Source organism: Podarcis pityusensis (assembly GCF_964106645.2).
Source record: "Podarcis pityusensis genome assembly, chromosome: 11".
Taxonomy (NCBI): Eukaryota; Metazoa; Chordata; class Lepidosauria; order Squamata; family Lacertidae; genus Podarcis; species Podarcis pityusensis.
In genome coordinates, this window is record NC_138036.1 from 16,992,411 (window position 1) to 17,009,279 (window position 16,869).

At 42.5% G+C, this 16,869-nt stretch overlaps 1 protein-coding gene across 7 annotated transcripts in view; it reads right to left on the reverse strand.

The window, feature by feature from the left end:
* Positions 1-2,910: 2,910 nt before the first annotated feature.
* Positions 2,911-16,869, reverse strand: part of RANBP3L (RAN binding protein 3 like) — a 51,050-nt gene continuing 37,091 nt past the window's right edge. For 2 of the 7 annotated variants that reach the window (XM_080973521.1, XM_080973518.1), the window contains one exon: positions 6,222-8,226. In XM_080973521.1, coding sequence (XP_080829647.1) covers positions 8,183-8,226 — 44 coding nt within the window. In that variant the 3' untranslated portion in view covers positions 6,222-8,182. Of the gene's footprint in view, positions 5,991-6,213; positions 8,227-14,451; positions 14,606-16,869 lie in introns of those variants that run through there. The other 5 variants (XR_013977612.1, XR_013977613.1, XM_080973520.1 and 2 more) reach the window with 5 other exon arrangements.

Here is a 16,869-nt window from a genome sequence, read left to right on the forward strand (position 1 = left end):
CGGACGCATCCGACGTGAGCGCTCCGACCCTCGCAGGCGTAAAGGGGAGAGGGTGTTAGTGAGCGGGAGGGAAGGGACACTGTGCGCAGGCGCCGCGAGCCCGCTCTCTCTCGCTCTCTCCCCCCTCCCCGTTTTTGCCACAGAAGTAAGACATCGCGCTCCCACGCGTTCTAAAGCCCGGCTGGTCCAATACGAGCCTTCGACGTCGATTTGCTTTCTGCGCCTGCGCAGCCGTCGCCCAATCCAGAAAACGCCCATTGGTTGATGGCTCCTCGGTGCGACATTATAGCCGCGCGGGGCACGAAACGGGCTCGAGCGCCTCCCGCCGCGACTGACCAATAGGAAATGCCCTTGTCCAGAGCGCGCCGGCGGAGAACGTTCCGTAGTTAGGAAAAGAATAAAACGGGGAAGATTGGGAGAGGCGAAGGCGGCCGGTGGGCGCCGTGAGCTGTCCAGTTCCACCTTCCTGCAGGAAGCTGCCGCCTTTATACAAAGTATTGATCTCCCTCGGTCTATCATCTAACTCAGTACAGTATTGCACGCACGGACTGGCAGCAGCTCTGCAGGGCTTCACACACGGAGAAGGGAGGCTGTTCACTGAAAGAAGGAGAGAGGCGCTCACAACCGAGAGCCAATTGTGATTGGAGCAAATCCCTTCCAGCCCTGAAAGCCAGGACCGACATAAAGGATCACTGAAATACACCAAGCCTAGGGTGGGTGGGCTGTTTGGAGGCTATGCAAAATCTAGGAGCCAGCAGTGCTATCCCACAAATTGGCTGATGGTGCGCAAGGGTGTGTGGAACCATGAGTTACTTGCAGGAACAGTGTACAAAACTCGTTTTGATATATTTTTTTTAAATCCCGTGGACATATATTTCCAGACACAATAAAAGTATACATTTATCATAAGCAACAGCCAAGCACTCAGTTTATTAGCACTGTACATTTCCTACCTAAGAGCTATTTTTACAAGATAAAAATTCCTTCAAGTAGTACCTTAGAGACCAACTAAGTTGGTCTGCTTTGATTTTAAAGAAAAAAAACATTGTGGCTACAATCCAGAAAATGTGTTCAGTTTAATTATATCTTCCATGCTATAAACAAAGCACACATTCAACAACCCTGCTGGTGATTTAAAAGGTGACTAAATCTGGGCTGGGTGAAAAATGCCACTTCACGATCTAAAAGGCCAGAAGAAATTGAAGCTGTAACTTGCCATAGTTACAGTGATAAAAAGAAAGTCTGCCAACATTCTGGAGCGAAGAGAAATGTATGCCATAGGTCATTTGCTCATAATTCTTTTTAAAACTGCCTACCGAAGTTAAACAAATATCAACCAAGCAAAGGTGGAGCTCAAAAAAGTGATCTGTTGGCTTAAAACCAAGGGGAGAAGATTGCGCAATTAACCTTCATTTTCTGTATCCCTGTGATCATCTATCTTAATGGTTTTTTTTTTTAAAAAAAGGAACACTTTCACATACTATTAAAACTGAAAGAGGAAGGAAATGGGATTACAGCAAGGAGGGAAAGAAAGTTTTAAGCATTGGAATGCGTAAGCAATATGTTGCTTTTTTTCAAAATTACCAAGAGCATTCTTTGAGCCAGCTGATGAGCTGGTGGATATGGGACAAGTGCTGCTGAGTAGCAGGGCAGGGGACAGGTTTTATACTACTGGAGGCCTCCAGTACAGCCATACTCTGCCAGAGTTTGGAACCCAAGCAGAAGCATATTAGTGGTGCATCAAAGGAACATAAGACACTGTCTTGTACAGTGGTACCTCGGGTTACATACACTTCAGGTTACAGACTCCGCTAACCCAGAAATATTACCTCGGGTTAAGAACTTTGCTTCAGGATGAGAACAGAAATCATGCTCCAGCAGCACGGTGGCAGCAGGAGGCCCCATTAGCTAAAGTAGTGCTTCAGGTTAAGAACAGTTTCAGGTTAAGAATGGACCTCCAGAACGAATTAAGTACTTAACCAGAGGTACTACTGTATTGTTAGACATTGGGTTTATGTCTCATCTTCTGCAAGGAGCCCAGGGCAGCAAACAGATACGCAATTTAAAAACACAAACATTATAAAACAGTTAAAGCACTCTTTGAAAAACCAATTACAATTAAAGACATCTAAAAGTAGTTACAGATGAAAACTTTATTCCATCCAATGTTCTTGGGGTTGCCAGGAAAAGTATTCTTCAGCCACTAACTGATGGCTGAAAGTTAATACAGCAGTAGAGATAGGTGAACCTCACTAATGAGGGTCTATGGTGCTGGAGGAGACTCTTGAGCGTCCCATGGACTGCAAGAAGATCAAACGTATCCATTCTTAAGGAAATCAGCCCTGAGTGCTCACTGGAAGGACAGATCGTGAAGCTGAGGCTCCAATACTTTGGCCACCTCATGAGAAGAGAAGACTCCCTGGAAAAGACCCTGATGTTGGGAAAGATGGAGGGCACAAGGAGAAGGGGACGACAGAGGATGAGATGGTTGGATGGTGTTCTTGAAGCTACCAGCATGAGTTTGATCAAACTGCGGGAGGCAGTGGAGGACAGAAGTGCCTGGCGTGCTCTGGTCCATGGGGTCACGAAGAGTCGGACACGACTAAACGACTAAACAACAACAACAACATTGGGGAAGGAAGTTTTTAAGGAATAGTGACTAAAATAGTGACTCGGACCTTTGGTCCACCTAGTTCAGTATTATCTACACCAGGGTTGGGAACCTTCTCAGCCTGAGGTGGTGAGAGAGTAAGCACCCTCACAGGTCACTTTGACAATTTAGGAAGTTCAGGAGGAACCACATACAATGTTTAAAATGATGTATTGCAGAAGATAGACATGCTATACTTTATTGAAAATAAAAGCCAAGGCTTAATTTTGCCACTCTTATTTTGCCACTGTTATTTATTCTGTTTATTATATAATAATATCCAAAACACAGCATATGGAATACTTTCCTAACTTCTTGTATATGAATAATAGTATGTTACCTTTTTAAATACCTTCATAACAATGCAATAGTACTAAAGCAGCACTTTTTTTAAAAAAAAGTATAAGATGGTCAAGAATAAAAGCTGATCCCATTCATGTAGGGACCTTTCAGCACAGTATTTTAACTTTTCCCATATGGTTAAAGTGTGGGGGCAAGTAGTAAAATACTTGCATTCCTCTGCAACCAGTACAAGTAGATTATTCAGTGTTAACCTACACTGATTTATTAGTAAGCTTCAGTGAGAAATTAACATGTATTTGGAACTAGGGATGCACAGACCCATTAAAGTCCAGTCTATCCCAGTTCTGCATGGGTGCAAAGCCATTTCCGTCTTCTCAAACCACCTTGTAAAGAAATCTGCTGAACTGCAGTTTCAGAAGTGCACTCATTCTGATCCAAGTTACAGTCTGCCCAAACTGAATTACACAAGTTCAGCCAATTTCTGGAAGTAAGTGCAATTAAAATCTGTAAGACCAACTTTGTGCTTATTATTTAAATATTTTATTTAGGGACTAGAAATTTGTTAGAGTCCTATTCCTGGACTCTGATTGGTAGCTTAACAAATCCTGAATTAGGCTGAGAGTGCAGTGGAGATGCAGCTGAGAGACAGATTTGATGGACCATATCCTCAATATGACTGGTTACAAAATAAACAGACCGTTTTGCTTTGCAAACATGGTTTATGGCTTTGCGTTTTGATAGGAACTGTTCAAAAACTGTTCTGGAATTAATCTGCTTGTTATGGGTGGCAACTTCTACAGAAGGGACATATAATAGTATGATCTAGTTGGGCTTTGCTTTTGCTATGTTTGATCATCCATATACACATTCTAAAACTGTGGACCGCCTTTACAATTTGATAGTTGTGCTCTCCTTGTCAGTTTGGGGATGATAAGAGTAGAGTCTTTGTGGAAACTTAACAACACTTAAGTCTTGCCAATATTATTTTTGGCCAAATATTTAATAAGCAAATATTTTTTGACTAAGCACAAATAAAAAGTTTGTTTGAAAATTGATTGCCATTGTGGTTGCTGGCAGGAGGCTCTTCTCTCAACTATCCTACAGAAAGCGTGATTTGAAAAAGTAATGTTTGATGAAGAAAGTATCACTCGTGGTGTGCAGGAGCATCTTTTCTGACACCCCACCCCCCTTTCTAAATCTTTAATTTGTTAGAGGTAGATTGCCTATAAGTTATCAAGAAGAGTTCAACAAAATTAACTGATTGTGTCTATATAATATAGTGGAGTGAGCTGGTTGTGGCAGAGCTGCCTTATGAATTTGCTAGTTATTCTTGAGCAGATCACTCACTGTTAGATGTCTGGGTTGTGTTAGCACCTGATAAGGCTGTATAGGACTCAAGACCCATAGATGGTTCAAGGGCTTTGCCCCTGTGCACCTAACATCAGGCTCTTCTGATTTTCCCCTAACAGTTGCATGAGCCACTTGTCCTTTTTATACAGGATGCCTAGAACAAATTATCCAAGACGAGAGGCTAGCAAGGACGATGGATTAAGGATGACTAAAGCGTGAAGCAAACAGTGCAGTCTTTCTGAGGTGAACACCCATTGTCTGGACTCAGGCCACTTTCTTATTTGTAATAGGATTGCATATAGTTGAACTATGGAACTTACTGCCACAAGATGTGATTTTGCTGGAGAACGCAGGTGGGGACAGTGCTCTTCTGCTCGGGTCCCGTTTGTGGGTTTTTCATAGGCATCTGGTTGGCCACTGTGAGAACAGGATGCAGGAGTAGATGGACCACTGCCAAGAGGCTGTTCTATGTTCTTAAGTGATGGTCACCAACTTGGATGGCTTTAAAAAAGATTTATAAAATTTCATGGAAGATAGGGCTGTTGACGATAACTAGTTGTGAATCATGGCTGTGTACTACTTCCAGTGCCACTGGCTATTTCTAAGGAGGCTTTCCCTGTTCCTGTTTGGAGAAAGATCTATGTATATCAGTGGGTAGAATCACAGAATCATAGAATTATAGAGTTCGAAGGCAACACTGGTCTTCTAGTCTAACACCCTGTGATGCAGGAATCTTTTGCCCAATGTGGGGCTCAAACCCACAACCCTGAGATTAAGAGTCTCATGCTCTACCAACTGAGCTATCCCAGTGAATACTAGTGGCTGGGAAGCATGATTGTGGCACCCCATAACCAGCTTGCGTGCATCTTACATTCCTATGAATAGCAGCCTCAATTCCTCATACAGCATGGATGGTATTGGGGTTGCAATCCTGAACACATTTAACGATCACAGTGGGATCTGCTTCCAAGTCAAGAGGAGAAAGGTTGCACTGCATGAAACACTTTATATACGAAAGGTGTCCAAAAAACAGGAAATGCAGATGACCAGGAAAACCATGGCTCATTTGGAAACACAAAGAGCACAGCCCTGAACATATTTCTTCCAAAAACACACAGCAACTTGTGGAATTATGGATACCAATACGAGCTTTGGAAATACTCTTTGGACTGTTGCATGTGCTAGGCTGACAGATACAGCCTTCGCAAACAAAAACTAGCTTTTAAGTGTTCATGTAGTTAATGATGAAGCTTTTACCTTTGGCAGCAGGATATCCCTCACATCAGGCAAAGTTTTCAGCAGGATTTCAGAAGCATTTTTGATGCGTTCCTTTGCATTGGAAAAATATTTAACTGTCTACATATCTAATGATGGCAAATAGGTGTGTTGGCAAACATTTCTGTCTTGTTTCTTGCTGGTTTTGAAAGCTTGAGGTATGATTTTCAGAAAATGGTATTTATGCAAAATCTGGCCTCTGCTCTGTGAGAAAAGGTTACAATATCTGGGGCTTTTTGGATGAGAAAAAGGCAAATCCGGGGTGTGGGGCATGAGGTATAAAGTGTGTAAGGTTATGCATGGCATGGAAAAAACCAGACAAAATATTTTCTCCCTCTAATAATATGAAAACTCAAAATCATCCAATGAAGCTGCATGGTGGGAGATTCAGGACATAGGAGAGGAAGTACTTCTTCATACTACTACTAATAATAATTTATTATTTATACCCCACCCATCTGGCTGGGTTTCCCCAGCCTCTCTGGGCAGCTTCCAACAGAACACTAAAATACAATAACCTATTAAACATTAAAAGCTTCCCTAAACAGGGCTGCCTTCAGATGTCTTCTAAAAGTCTGGTAGTTGTTTTTCTCTTTGACATCTGGTGGGAGGGCATTCCACAGGGTGGGTGCCACTACCGAGAAGGCCCTCTGCCTGATTCCCTGTAACTTGGCTTCTCACAGCAAGGGAACCGCCAGAAGGCCCTTGGCACTGGACCTCAGTGTCTGGGCAGAACGATGGGGGTGGAGACACTCCTTCAGGTATACTGGACCAAGGCCCATAGTTAAACTATGGAACTGACTACTGCAAGATGTGGTGATGGCAACCAGTTTAAATGGATTTACAAAGAGGATGGATAAGGCTATAAAATGGCCACTAATCGTGATTGCTATATGTTGTCTCTAGGATCGAAGGAAGCAAGTGATAGGCATGGTTGGTATATAATGCTAAGCCATAGTTTGTTTTAAAAAACCACGAGTTTACCATGCATCAACCACAGATGCTTTTCATTTCCAGCTGCTGTTGTCTCCTACCTTTATAGTTTGGTGAGCACCTGAGACGGTTAAACAAACCATGGTTAAGGAAGGGTGCTGTTCCCATGTAACATAAGCCACTATTAAACCAAGGTTCACAAGCCAACAACAAGCCATAGATTCAGCTGTAAGACATGGTTCGCACATAACACTAAGCCATATCTTAATAAACCATCCGTTTAGCCTTATGATTGAACCAGGGTGAACACCACTTGCCAGACAATAACAACAGGAGTTTATTGTGCTTATATACTGCTTATGGGCTTTCCATAGGCATCTGATTGGCTGTTGTGGGAAGCAAGATAGATAGGCTGGCTAGAGAGGTCTTTGGCCTGAATCTGTACGGCTCTTCTTACATTTTTAATCCATGGCATGCAAGTTATGTATACAGTGGAACCTCGGGTTACATACGCTTCAGGTTACATACGTTTCAGGTTACAGACTCCGCTAACCCAGAAATATTACCTCAGGTTAAGAACTTTGCTTCAGGATGAAAACAGAAATCGTGGAGCCAGCGTCATGGTGGCAGCAGGAGGCCCCATAACTAAAGTGGTGCTTCAGGTTAAGAATAGTTTCAAGTTAAGAATGGACCTCCGGAACGAATTAAGTATTTAACCCGAGGTACCACTGTACCTTCTTATATGGTTACATATCGAAGGAAACAAAATGGCAATTAAGTGCAATTGTTGCTTAATTGTTGCTGGCTAATTTGCAAGCTTGTAGCTTAATCCAGTGCTCAGATTAGTTACTTTTCATATATACAAAATTATTTTAGAGATTTTTGGCCCATTTCAGAATAGGCTGCTATCCTCCCTAGTTTAAAAAAAAAGTTCCCAGAGCAAAAGTTTTGGTTACATGGGGGATCCCTACGTAATAGGAGGTTTGTTGTTGTGCATACATTACTAGGTTGCTGAATGCACACACACACCCCGTGCCCCACATACACACAAACATACACCAGATTTGTGCACATAGTACAACCAATTGCAAACAACTATTTCTACATTCATATTCTATTTTTCTGGATCGGGAAAATTCCCTAAAATAGCTTACCATGCCGAAAACTTCGCAGAAATATCAGCTGCTGAATGCTATGCTGTGACTGCTAAGAAAAATATTTATTATATAGCTGTACTCATAATAGATTTTTGTGGACAGTCATTGTGTAGATAAATCTATGTGGAATTAACACAGTCAGTAATTCATGGATAAATGATGGATTCCATCAATATGATGAAAGAACTTCAATTAGGATTCTCTTTTTCTTTAAAATTGTCCTTAAAGATCATTTGTTCAAAAAACTGAAGTCTTTTTATTTAAAAAATTCTTAAAGAGCTGGGGCCATTCTCTAATTCCTGTATAAGTAAAAGGAAGGACGACTGGAACCCATAAAGTGCTTGTTTTGTGTATCCTCTGTGTGCTAAGTCAACCCTGAAAAGTTTTTGCCCCTTAGTCATACAAAAAGTGTGCAGAATTTCCTCACACACTGATGTCGTAAGAGCTTCTTGGGTATTTTTTTTTAAAGATGTTTCTGGGTTGTTTTTTTACTTTGATTGGAGGTAGCAAGTTGTCACGAACAGACCACAGGCTGTCGGCGAATCCACTGAGAATGATCTGGAGAAGAATGGAAAGCAGTTGGTTACTTCCATGGTAAGCGATTGGTACCACGTCATCTATATGTGCTAATATCACTTGGAGACTTCAGGAGCTTGTGCTTACGCAGCCCAAACAGCACCACTGATACACGAGAGAGAAGGACAAGTACACTTGGGGGTAATTTCAAGATAACCACAAGTACCAAAATAATCTGCAAAGATTATTTCTTTAAACCAAACCATCCCCACAGTGCTTTGGAATGTGGCTTGGAATGTACACAATCAGCTTTTTCCTATGAGAACAGGTTCTTCCTGACCTCAGCTGTTGAGAGAAAAGAAGAAGAAGAGGAGTTTGGATTTGATATCCCGCTTTATCATTACCCGAAGGAGTCTCAAAGCGGCTAACAATCTCCTTTACCTTCCTCCCCCACAACAAACACTCTGTGAGGTGAGTGAGGCTGAGAGACTTTAAAGAAGTGCGACTAGCCCAAGGTCACCCAGCAGCTGCATGTGGAGGAGCGGATACGCGAACCCGGTTCACCAGATTATGAGTCTACTGCTCTTAACCACTACACCACACTGGCTCTTAATTTGTGCAGAACATGGTGATATCTATCTATCATCTATCTATCTATCTATCTATCTATCTATCTATCTATATCATCTATCATCTATCATCTATCTATCATCTATCTATCTATCATCATCATCATCTATTGAGTCACACTGACTCATAGTCAACCCTTCAGGAGCCACATGTTAAAGGGGGCATGACTGAAATGTAAAAAAGCAATTGAAGATTGATGGTTATATTTTTTAAAAATGGACAAATGGTGTCATTCCCAAAACTACAAAGAGAACTTATTCATAACTTGTGACATACATTTCCGACAATGAAATAAACATGCAAATAAAAAGCTACGAGATTCATTCCTCAAGATGTAGTGATCTTTACAAACTTGGATGGCTTTGAAAATGAGGTTAGATAAATTAATGAAGGATAAGGCTATTATTGGCGACTAGCCAAAGGTGGCCGTGTACCACCTGCAGTGTTGTAAGCAATATACTCCTGAAAAATACCACCTCCTGGGAATCACAAGTGAAAAGAGCGCTATTGCACTCAGGGTTGGCTTGTGGATTTCCCATGGGCCTCTGGTTGGCCACTGTGATAACAGGATGCTCAGCTAGATGGGACTTGTTTTGATTCATCAGGGTTCTTTTTATGTTCAGGTGAAGGAAAACTAATTTTGAAGGATGAGCTGATTAATCATTTTTAGCACAGCCTAAGGGATCGATTTATTGAAAGAAAGCAAATAGAATTGCATAGAGTATGTCTATATCTAATAAGATGTTTCAACTGATGCCAACGTTTCGTGGAAGGGAAAGTTTCCAACCACGTCATTCTCAGAGTAAATTCACTGAAATAAAATCCTAACTTGAGTCCACTGCTTTCAGTGAATCTACTCTGAGCATAACTTAGTCACGATATTGGTCGAAATCAGGACATAAATGAAGTGCAAGTAGTCATTTATCTGCAAGGAATTTTCTTTTTCTTTAATGCCATCAGCCTTACATGAAGTGTGGGGTTACTGATTATGCTTTTCAGGAAGAGTGTTTCATAAACAAGTGCATTGCTCTGGTTATTTTTTCCTGTGGGAACCTAGCAATGGGGGGGGGGGGGAAATATAGATAAGCTTTTCATTTGTCAGCATACAGAAGCTGTTATACATGACTATTTTCAGATTAATGGAACTTTCCTGCATATCACAGTGCAGCCCAGTTGAAGCTATCTATTTAATAAAGCTATTTATTATTTATCATTTTCTCTATTTTGCAACCTTTGCAGCCATGTCTCCACCAGAAGAAGGAGGAGTTTGGATTTGATATCCCGCTTTATCACTACCCGAAGGAGTCTCAAAGCGGCTAACATTCTCCTTTCCCTTCCTCCCCCACAACAAACACTCTGTGAGGTGAGTGGGGCTGAGAGACCTCAGAGAAGTGTGACTAGCCCAAGGTCACCCAGCAGCTGCATGTGGAGGAGTGGAGACGCGAACCCGGTTCACCAGATTAACAACTCACTTCCACCATTAATTTAAAAGTGGCTCAATCCCATACATTTTTACTATGCACTGTGTGCATAGGATTGCAACATTAGTTTGACTGGCATCAGAAATAAGGCTGCCAGCCAATCAGAAGAAAGAGGCCTGGCTGGGATTTTGCTAGTTGCCAGAAAAGAAAGGGGGCGGTGCCAGAAATGGCAGAACTCTGGCACAGTCCTTCCTGAAACGACAGGGTTTCATTTCCTGGCTCCACCATAGACCTGAGTCCCTGGATGTCATCATCAGGGAAGTTTAGGGAAGATTTTAATGTGTGACATTTTAATGTATTTGTAATCTTTGTTGGAAGCCGCCCAGAGTGGCTGGGGAAACCCAGCCGGATGGGCAGGGTACAAATAAATTATTTATTATTATTATTATTATTACTATTATTATTATTATAGCCCCCCAGGTACCATAATTTTTTTTAATCTCAAGAGTTATCAGCTGTAGCCACAGGGTTTCATGCTCACACATCTGCTGCTATGCTCACAGAACAACTTTGTTTTCAATTGTATCAGTGGCCTATTATGATTCATGTTATAGTTGCATTTTTACTTTATTTTTTCTGGTCCTTTATTAAAAATAAGTGTAATACAACAAAACACACAATTATTATTCACTTGGCATAAAAGATTCCTGCATTGCAGGGGGTTGGTCTAGATGACCCTTGTGGTCCCTTTCAGCACTAAGTAAAGGTAAAGGGACCCCTGACCATTAGGTCCAGTTGTGGCCGACTCTGGGGTTGCAGCGCTCATCTTGCTTTATTGGCCGAGGGAGCCGGCGTACAGCTTCCGGGTCATGTGGCCAGCATGACTAAGCCACTTCTGGTGAACCAGAGCAGCGCACGGAAACGCCATTTACCTTCCCGCCAGAGCGGTACCTATTTATCTACTTGCACTTTGACATGCTTTCGAACTGCTAGGTTGGCAGGAGCAGGGACTGAGCAATGGGAGCTCACCCTGTCATGGGGATTCGAACCGCCAACGTTCTGATTGGCAAGTCCTAGGCTCTGTGGTTTAACCCACAGCGCTACCCGCGTTAGCACTACAGCTCTATAATTCTGTTATTGTAATAACAGTTCTCTGTATGCTGGCCCTTAAGTAGCCTTAACAGGACCATCCATACACAAAAGGGATATTTCAGCAAGCTCAAGGGAAACCAAAATTATATAATGGTACAAAATGTTTAGAAAAAACCCTGGGGTGTAAGAGCCAAACAACCTGTAATGGTTCTAGGGGTTGCTCGTGCGTAAGCCGGTGCAAACACCTGGCTGGGTTGCCTGAGTGAACCTTTCCTGTCCGGACAGCCACTCACCCGTGGCTGCCTCAATCGCTGGCAGAATCCGTCAGTGGGCATTTCTTAAACTTCTTCCAGCAAAGAAGCTCTTTGACGCCTAGTCTCCTCCTACTCTCTCTGCGCGAAAGCCTTCTGCGCAAGGAGGGCGTAGGCAGCGGAGGACCTCTACTCTCCCCGCTGGTCCCCGGCAAGGAGTCATGGGACCGCCTCGCCGCTTCCCCCATCTGCCCCCCTTCTGCACTGGTGCTGCGCTGATTCTCTTCCCCAGAAGATGGGCTGCCTCTCCCACTCCCGGGACGCTCTCCGGAATCCCTCTGGATTTTGCTCTCTCCCTCCGGCACTGATGGCAGTTCCCTGACACAACCCAATAATGGTTGAGCATGCTGAATGGATGTGGAATGCAGACTGGCCAGGAGGAGGGGGCGCAAAATGGAAAACCAGGAGTATCTTGAACAGGAGGATTTCACACTGCAACATTTTGTTGCAGATCTCCCTTGTGTATAACCTACAGATCTATAACACAGAACAAGATCCGGATATAATCAAGGACAATAATAGTGTATCTTTGTGAATGGAGCAATGAGCAGGAGTATAGACTGTTGGGGCTTGTAAACAGGCAAATTTTCCAGACTGGAACAAAGGAACTCTTGAGAACAAAGCGAAGAGGAATTCTGAGCGCTCGAAGCATGTTGAGCATTCTCGCCTGCCAGTTTTTCAAAGACTTCATTCATCTCTTACCTCTCTCTCTCTCTCTCTCTCTCTCTCTCTCTCTCTCTCTCTATCTCTCTCTCTCTCTGTATAACTTTTAGATCAGTAGTGGTTGTTTGTGCACTTTCAGGTGATGCCCAAAGCACTTTAATAAAGAAAAAAAAGAGTAAGAGCTTTCTTTGAAGTTTCCTGCCACATGCTGAAGAGGAAGAGTTTTTTCTGTTTAATTTTAAAATGAAACAGCTTGCCTTGTCAGCAGCACAAGCAGCTGCTGTGGAAACCTTAGAGAAAACCCTGACTCTTTTTGTTCACGAACAAAAACAATCCCAAATATACACACAGATAGCTTCGGCAAATCGTAACCAAGGAGCTGAGTTTTAATTTGGAAGGATTTCAATTATCATCTCATGTGGTGCTTCTTTTAGCTATAAACCAAAAGAAAATGTGGTGGTCCACAAACTTAGAAAATAGCCCTTACTGCATTAATGTTTCCACTCAGATGTACAATTATGAGACATCAATATGAGAGGCATCCTCAGAACTCATTCACTGGCTTACTCCTCCATGTGATATATGCTTTCACTTGCAAACAATGCCATTCTTCCGTCTGCAAGTCATTCTCTACAATAAAAATGACTTCTATAAGAACCCAGGGTGGGAATATTTAGTCTCCCAGGATATTCTGCTGCTAGCCAGCAGGTCATATTATCTAGTGAAGGAACTTCAAAGCGACACTCCTGCATGAAATTGCTAAACTAGAATTTATGGATACATTTGATTCTATTTGTTCAGGACCCAAGCCAGACAATGGTTGGCTTTCCCACTATAGCTGTTAAGAAAGAATAGCAAAGGTAGGATGATTACTGTTGTGTACGCTCATTGTGCTTATCGTGTACATATTTATTTTGTTTCTTACATGCTCATTTCCCCATACTCATGGATGAGTTTCTCTGTCCCCCGCTACCCCCACAATTTTATCATCAAATTAATTTTAGGTTGTTGGTTAGTCTGAGCAACACTGACTAGCTTAGCACCACCCAATAAATTTCATGGCTATGTGGGGATTTGAATCTGGGTCACTGCAATCCTAGTACAATATTGTATCCACTGTTGCACACTTGCTTTCTATTTAGTATTTTGGCTTCATTCTACAAAAGCTTATTTCCCAAGATATCTGATTAGCTTTTTAGGTGTCTCAGCACTCTTGCCATTTTTGAGGCAACAGCCTAACACACCTGCCCCTCTGGAAGTTGGACAAAAATTCCCAAACAACTTATCCATTTTGGCTACCATAGCATGTGCCTGAATAAAGTCTGGGAAAATACAGAGCTGTCTTCCAAAGGCATTACAGGCATGTAATAGCTGGGTAAACAGCCTGGAAGAGTAAAAATGAAGAGAAGCTCAAGCAGTACCCACCCATTTCTTCCAGTATACCTGAAGGAGCATCTCCACCCCTATTGTTCAGCCACTGAGGTCCAGCGCCAAGGGCCTTCTGGTGGTTCCTTTACTGTGAGAAGTGAGGTTATAGGGAACCAGGCAGAGGGCCTTCTCAGTAGTGGTGCCTGCCCTGTGGAATGCCCTCCCATCAAATGTCAAGGAAATAAAAAACTATCTGACTTTTAGAAGAAATATGATGGCAGCCCTGTTTAGGGCAGTTTTTAATGTTTGAAGTTTTATTCTGTTTTTAGTGTTCTGTTGGAGGCTGCCCAGAGTGGCTGGAGAAACCCAGCCAGATAGACGGAGTATAAATAATAAAATTATTATTATTATTATTATTATTATTATTAGCCCCTTTTCAAACTGCAAAAAGATCATACATTAAATCAGAGCCATGTAAACGTGCCCTGATACAGTATGTGTGGAGTTGCAAGACTGACACTTGATGACTCCACTGCCCCAGTTTTTATCTACAGAGGGTTTTAAAAAAAAAAAATCTCTAATGAATGAGTCAGAATCACCAAGTGAGCCTTTTTTTCTGGCATTGAGATGCATTAATGGGAAAAACTGCACCCACTGATGTCTACCTGCCATGCATCTACTGAAAACACAGAACATAACAAAAGCTGGCAACTTTAGAGCAGCAGGAAACATTTTGCAAATGGTGTTTGGAGTGAAATCTCAGCAAAGGTTGGGCTGCGTACCTTGATAGTATTACAACAGGATCAGCTGGCATGAAAGATAAGCAGACTGAGGTGGACATAGTCAGGATAAATAAAATAAAGCAGGGGCCGTCAGAGGACCTGCCAAGGTTGCTTGATAACAGATGGGGCCTGGGTTGTCAGCAATCTCTGGGACCTGGATGGAAGAGGAATTTGGACTCACTGGCTGCAGGGAATTGTAAGGGTTTATATAACTTCACTCATTTTTTCTCATGCACCACACACACACACACACACCCCCTCACTGCGAAGTCCATCACAGTGAAAAGAACACTGTATGTACCACAGTTTGGATGTCCCTCAAGGATTGTGGCCTCAGTTATCATCACTGGCCACTGACCCTTAGCTGTTTTTCCCAAATCTGTGTCAGAGGCCTTCGCTTGTCAACATGATTGTTTAACTTGCAAGTCGGCACATAGATTGGAGAGTACCTTCAACTCGCAAATAAATTCCAGCCTTTTATTATCTCCCTCTGGGAAGTCACACAGACAAGTTGAAGGGGAGAGGTTCTGCATGAATGCTGACTGAAGCGGCTGCTGTTTGGTGGGCAGAGTGAGCTGTATATAGTATACCATAGTCACAGTTTAAAAATAAAAACGCTTGGTTCTTCAGGTTTATCGCAGGTCTTTTTGTGCCCTCCTTACAAAAGCAATGGTTCAGCACACTCCTATGCATGTTTACTTGGAAATAAGTCCCACTGTAATCAATAGGGCTTACTTCAAAGAGAGGGTCCATAAGACATGCATTTTTCCTTCAGAAAATAGCATAAAATCAGTATGCAGTAGACAGGAACTTTGGATATAGTCAGTTCCTCTTCCATTTTTTTCACCTACTCAGTTCTCTGCTCTAGCACACATTTTTATATTGTCTCCTGTTGTAGCATGAGCACCACCATGTTGTGGTTGCATGAAATGGTCTTTTGCTGTCCTTTTATACTGAGTGGTCTTTCCCTATCCTGATACCAAGGACCCCTCTAACTGGAGAGGTCACAGATTCAGCTAAGCATGCACTCTGCCACTGGCTACTACTTCTACTTAACATCTGTTTAGTGCTTTCAAGTGTTCAAATCATTTACACGCATCATCTTGTTGAAATCCTTCCCGAACTCTGTCAGTCTTATTGTCCCCATACTGCAGATTAGGAGAGAGCAGCCTAGTTAATTCATGGAACAGATGAGTTTCAAAACAAGGACTTCCTGACTTGTCCCCCAGTTTCTTAGCTACTGCTCACAAGTCATTTAAATAATGTGCTTCTTTCCCACATCAGTATCAAAAACTACATCATTCGTTTGACCCACATTGCTTCCTCTTTTGAGGAACTGCAGGTGTGTTTGGGGATCAGACCCAATGGAAATTGCCCCACAACAATAATGCATGTTAGGACCATTTTGGGTGCAAATCCCCAGAGACACGGTGCGAGATTATGGCTTGAGCGTAAGCACATGCCTCACAAGCTGAACAGAATAGATGCCAAAAAGAAACATAGGAAGAGGACCAGAATGAAATTAATGGGAGTGGCACCAGTGAGGTCAACACTGTGCAGTACAACAGATGTGTAGCAGCTACTGAAACCAGCACACTTCTGGTAACACTTAGCAATACAAAACCTGCATTATTACGTGCTCTGAAATTCTCAGCCCCCTCAGAGCAGCAGCAGTCAATGAAATGGAAGAATGAGGAGGAAAGTCACAAATTTTGTATTGCTAGGCATTACATGGAAAAGTGAAGGAGGAGTTGCTACATTTGGTGGTAGCCACATGTCTGATGTAACATCTAGCTGCACCCAGAGAACTATGAAGACCATCCAGTCATGGTAACCATTCAGCAGACACTATTTATGTTGACAAAAACTAGGTTTTATCTTAGGAACATAGGAAGTTGTTGTGTTCAGAGTCAGATAATGGGCCAGCATGGCTCAGTATTGTCCAACACTGCCTGGGAAGAAGCTCCGCAGAGTTTCAGGCAATGAGTCTTAGCCCTGCATGGATATGTGAGGGATTGGACCTGGGACCTTCTGCATGCAACGCAGATGCCGTACCACTGAGTTATGTGCCCTCATGGGAATGCTTGCAAAAATGTGTATAATAGTCAAATCTGCATACAAAAGTGTCTTTGTCAGGAGAAATTGACACTAAAATGTTGAAGAATTTCCAAGAGGAGTTAAAAATGGCAAATGGCTGCAGAAATGTGAAGAAGTGAATTTAAGAGTGGAAAAATTAGAAACAGAGAGAACATAAATGGACAGATCCTTCCATCCCTACTTCTCCATGAAAGGACCTGAGGACATGGTGGTTTGTTTTCCTTTCAGGAACCAATAAGAGCAAGAACCAGAGGCAGAGTTGAAAGGAGTCCATAGCTGTCAACTTTTCCCTTTTCTTGCGAGGAATCCTATTCGGAATAA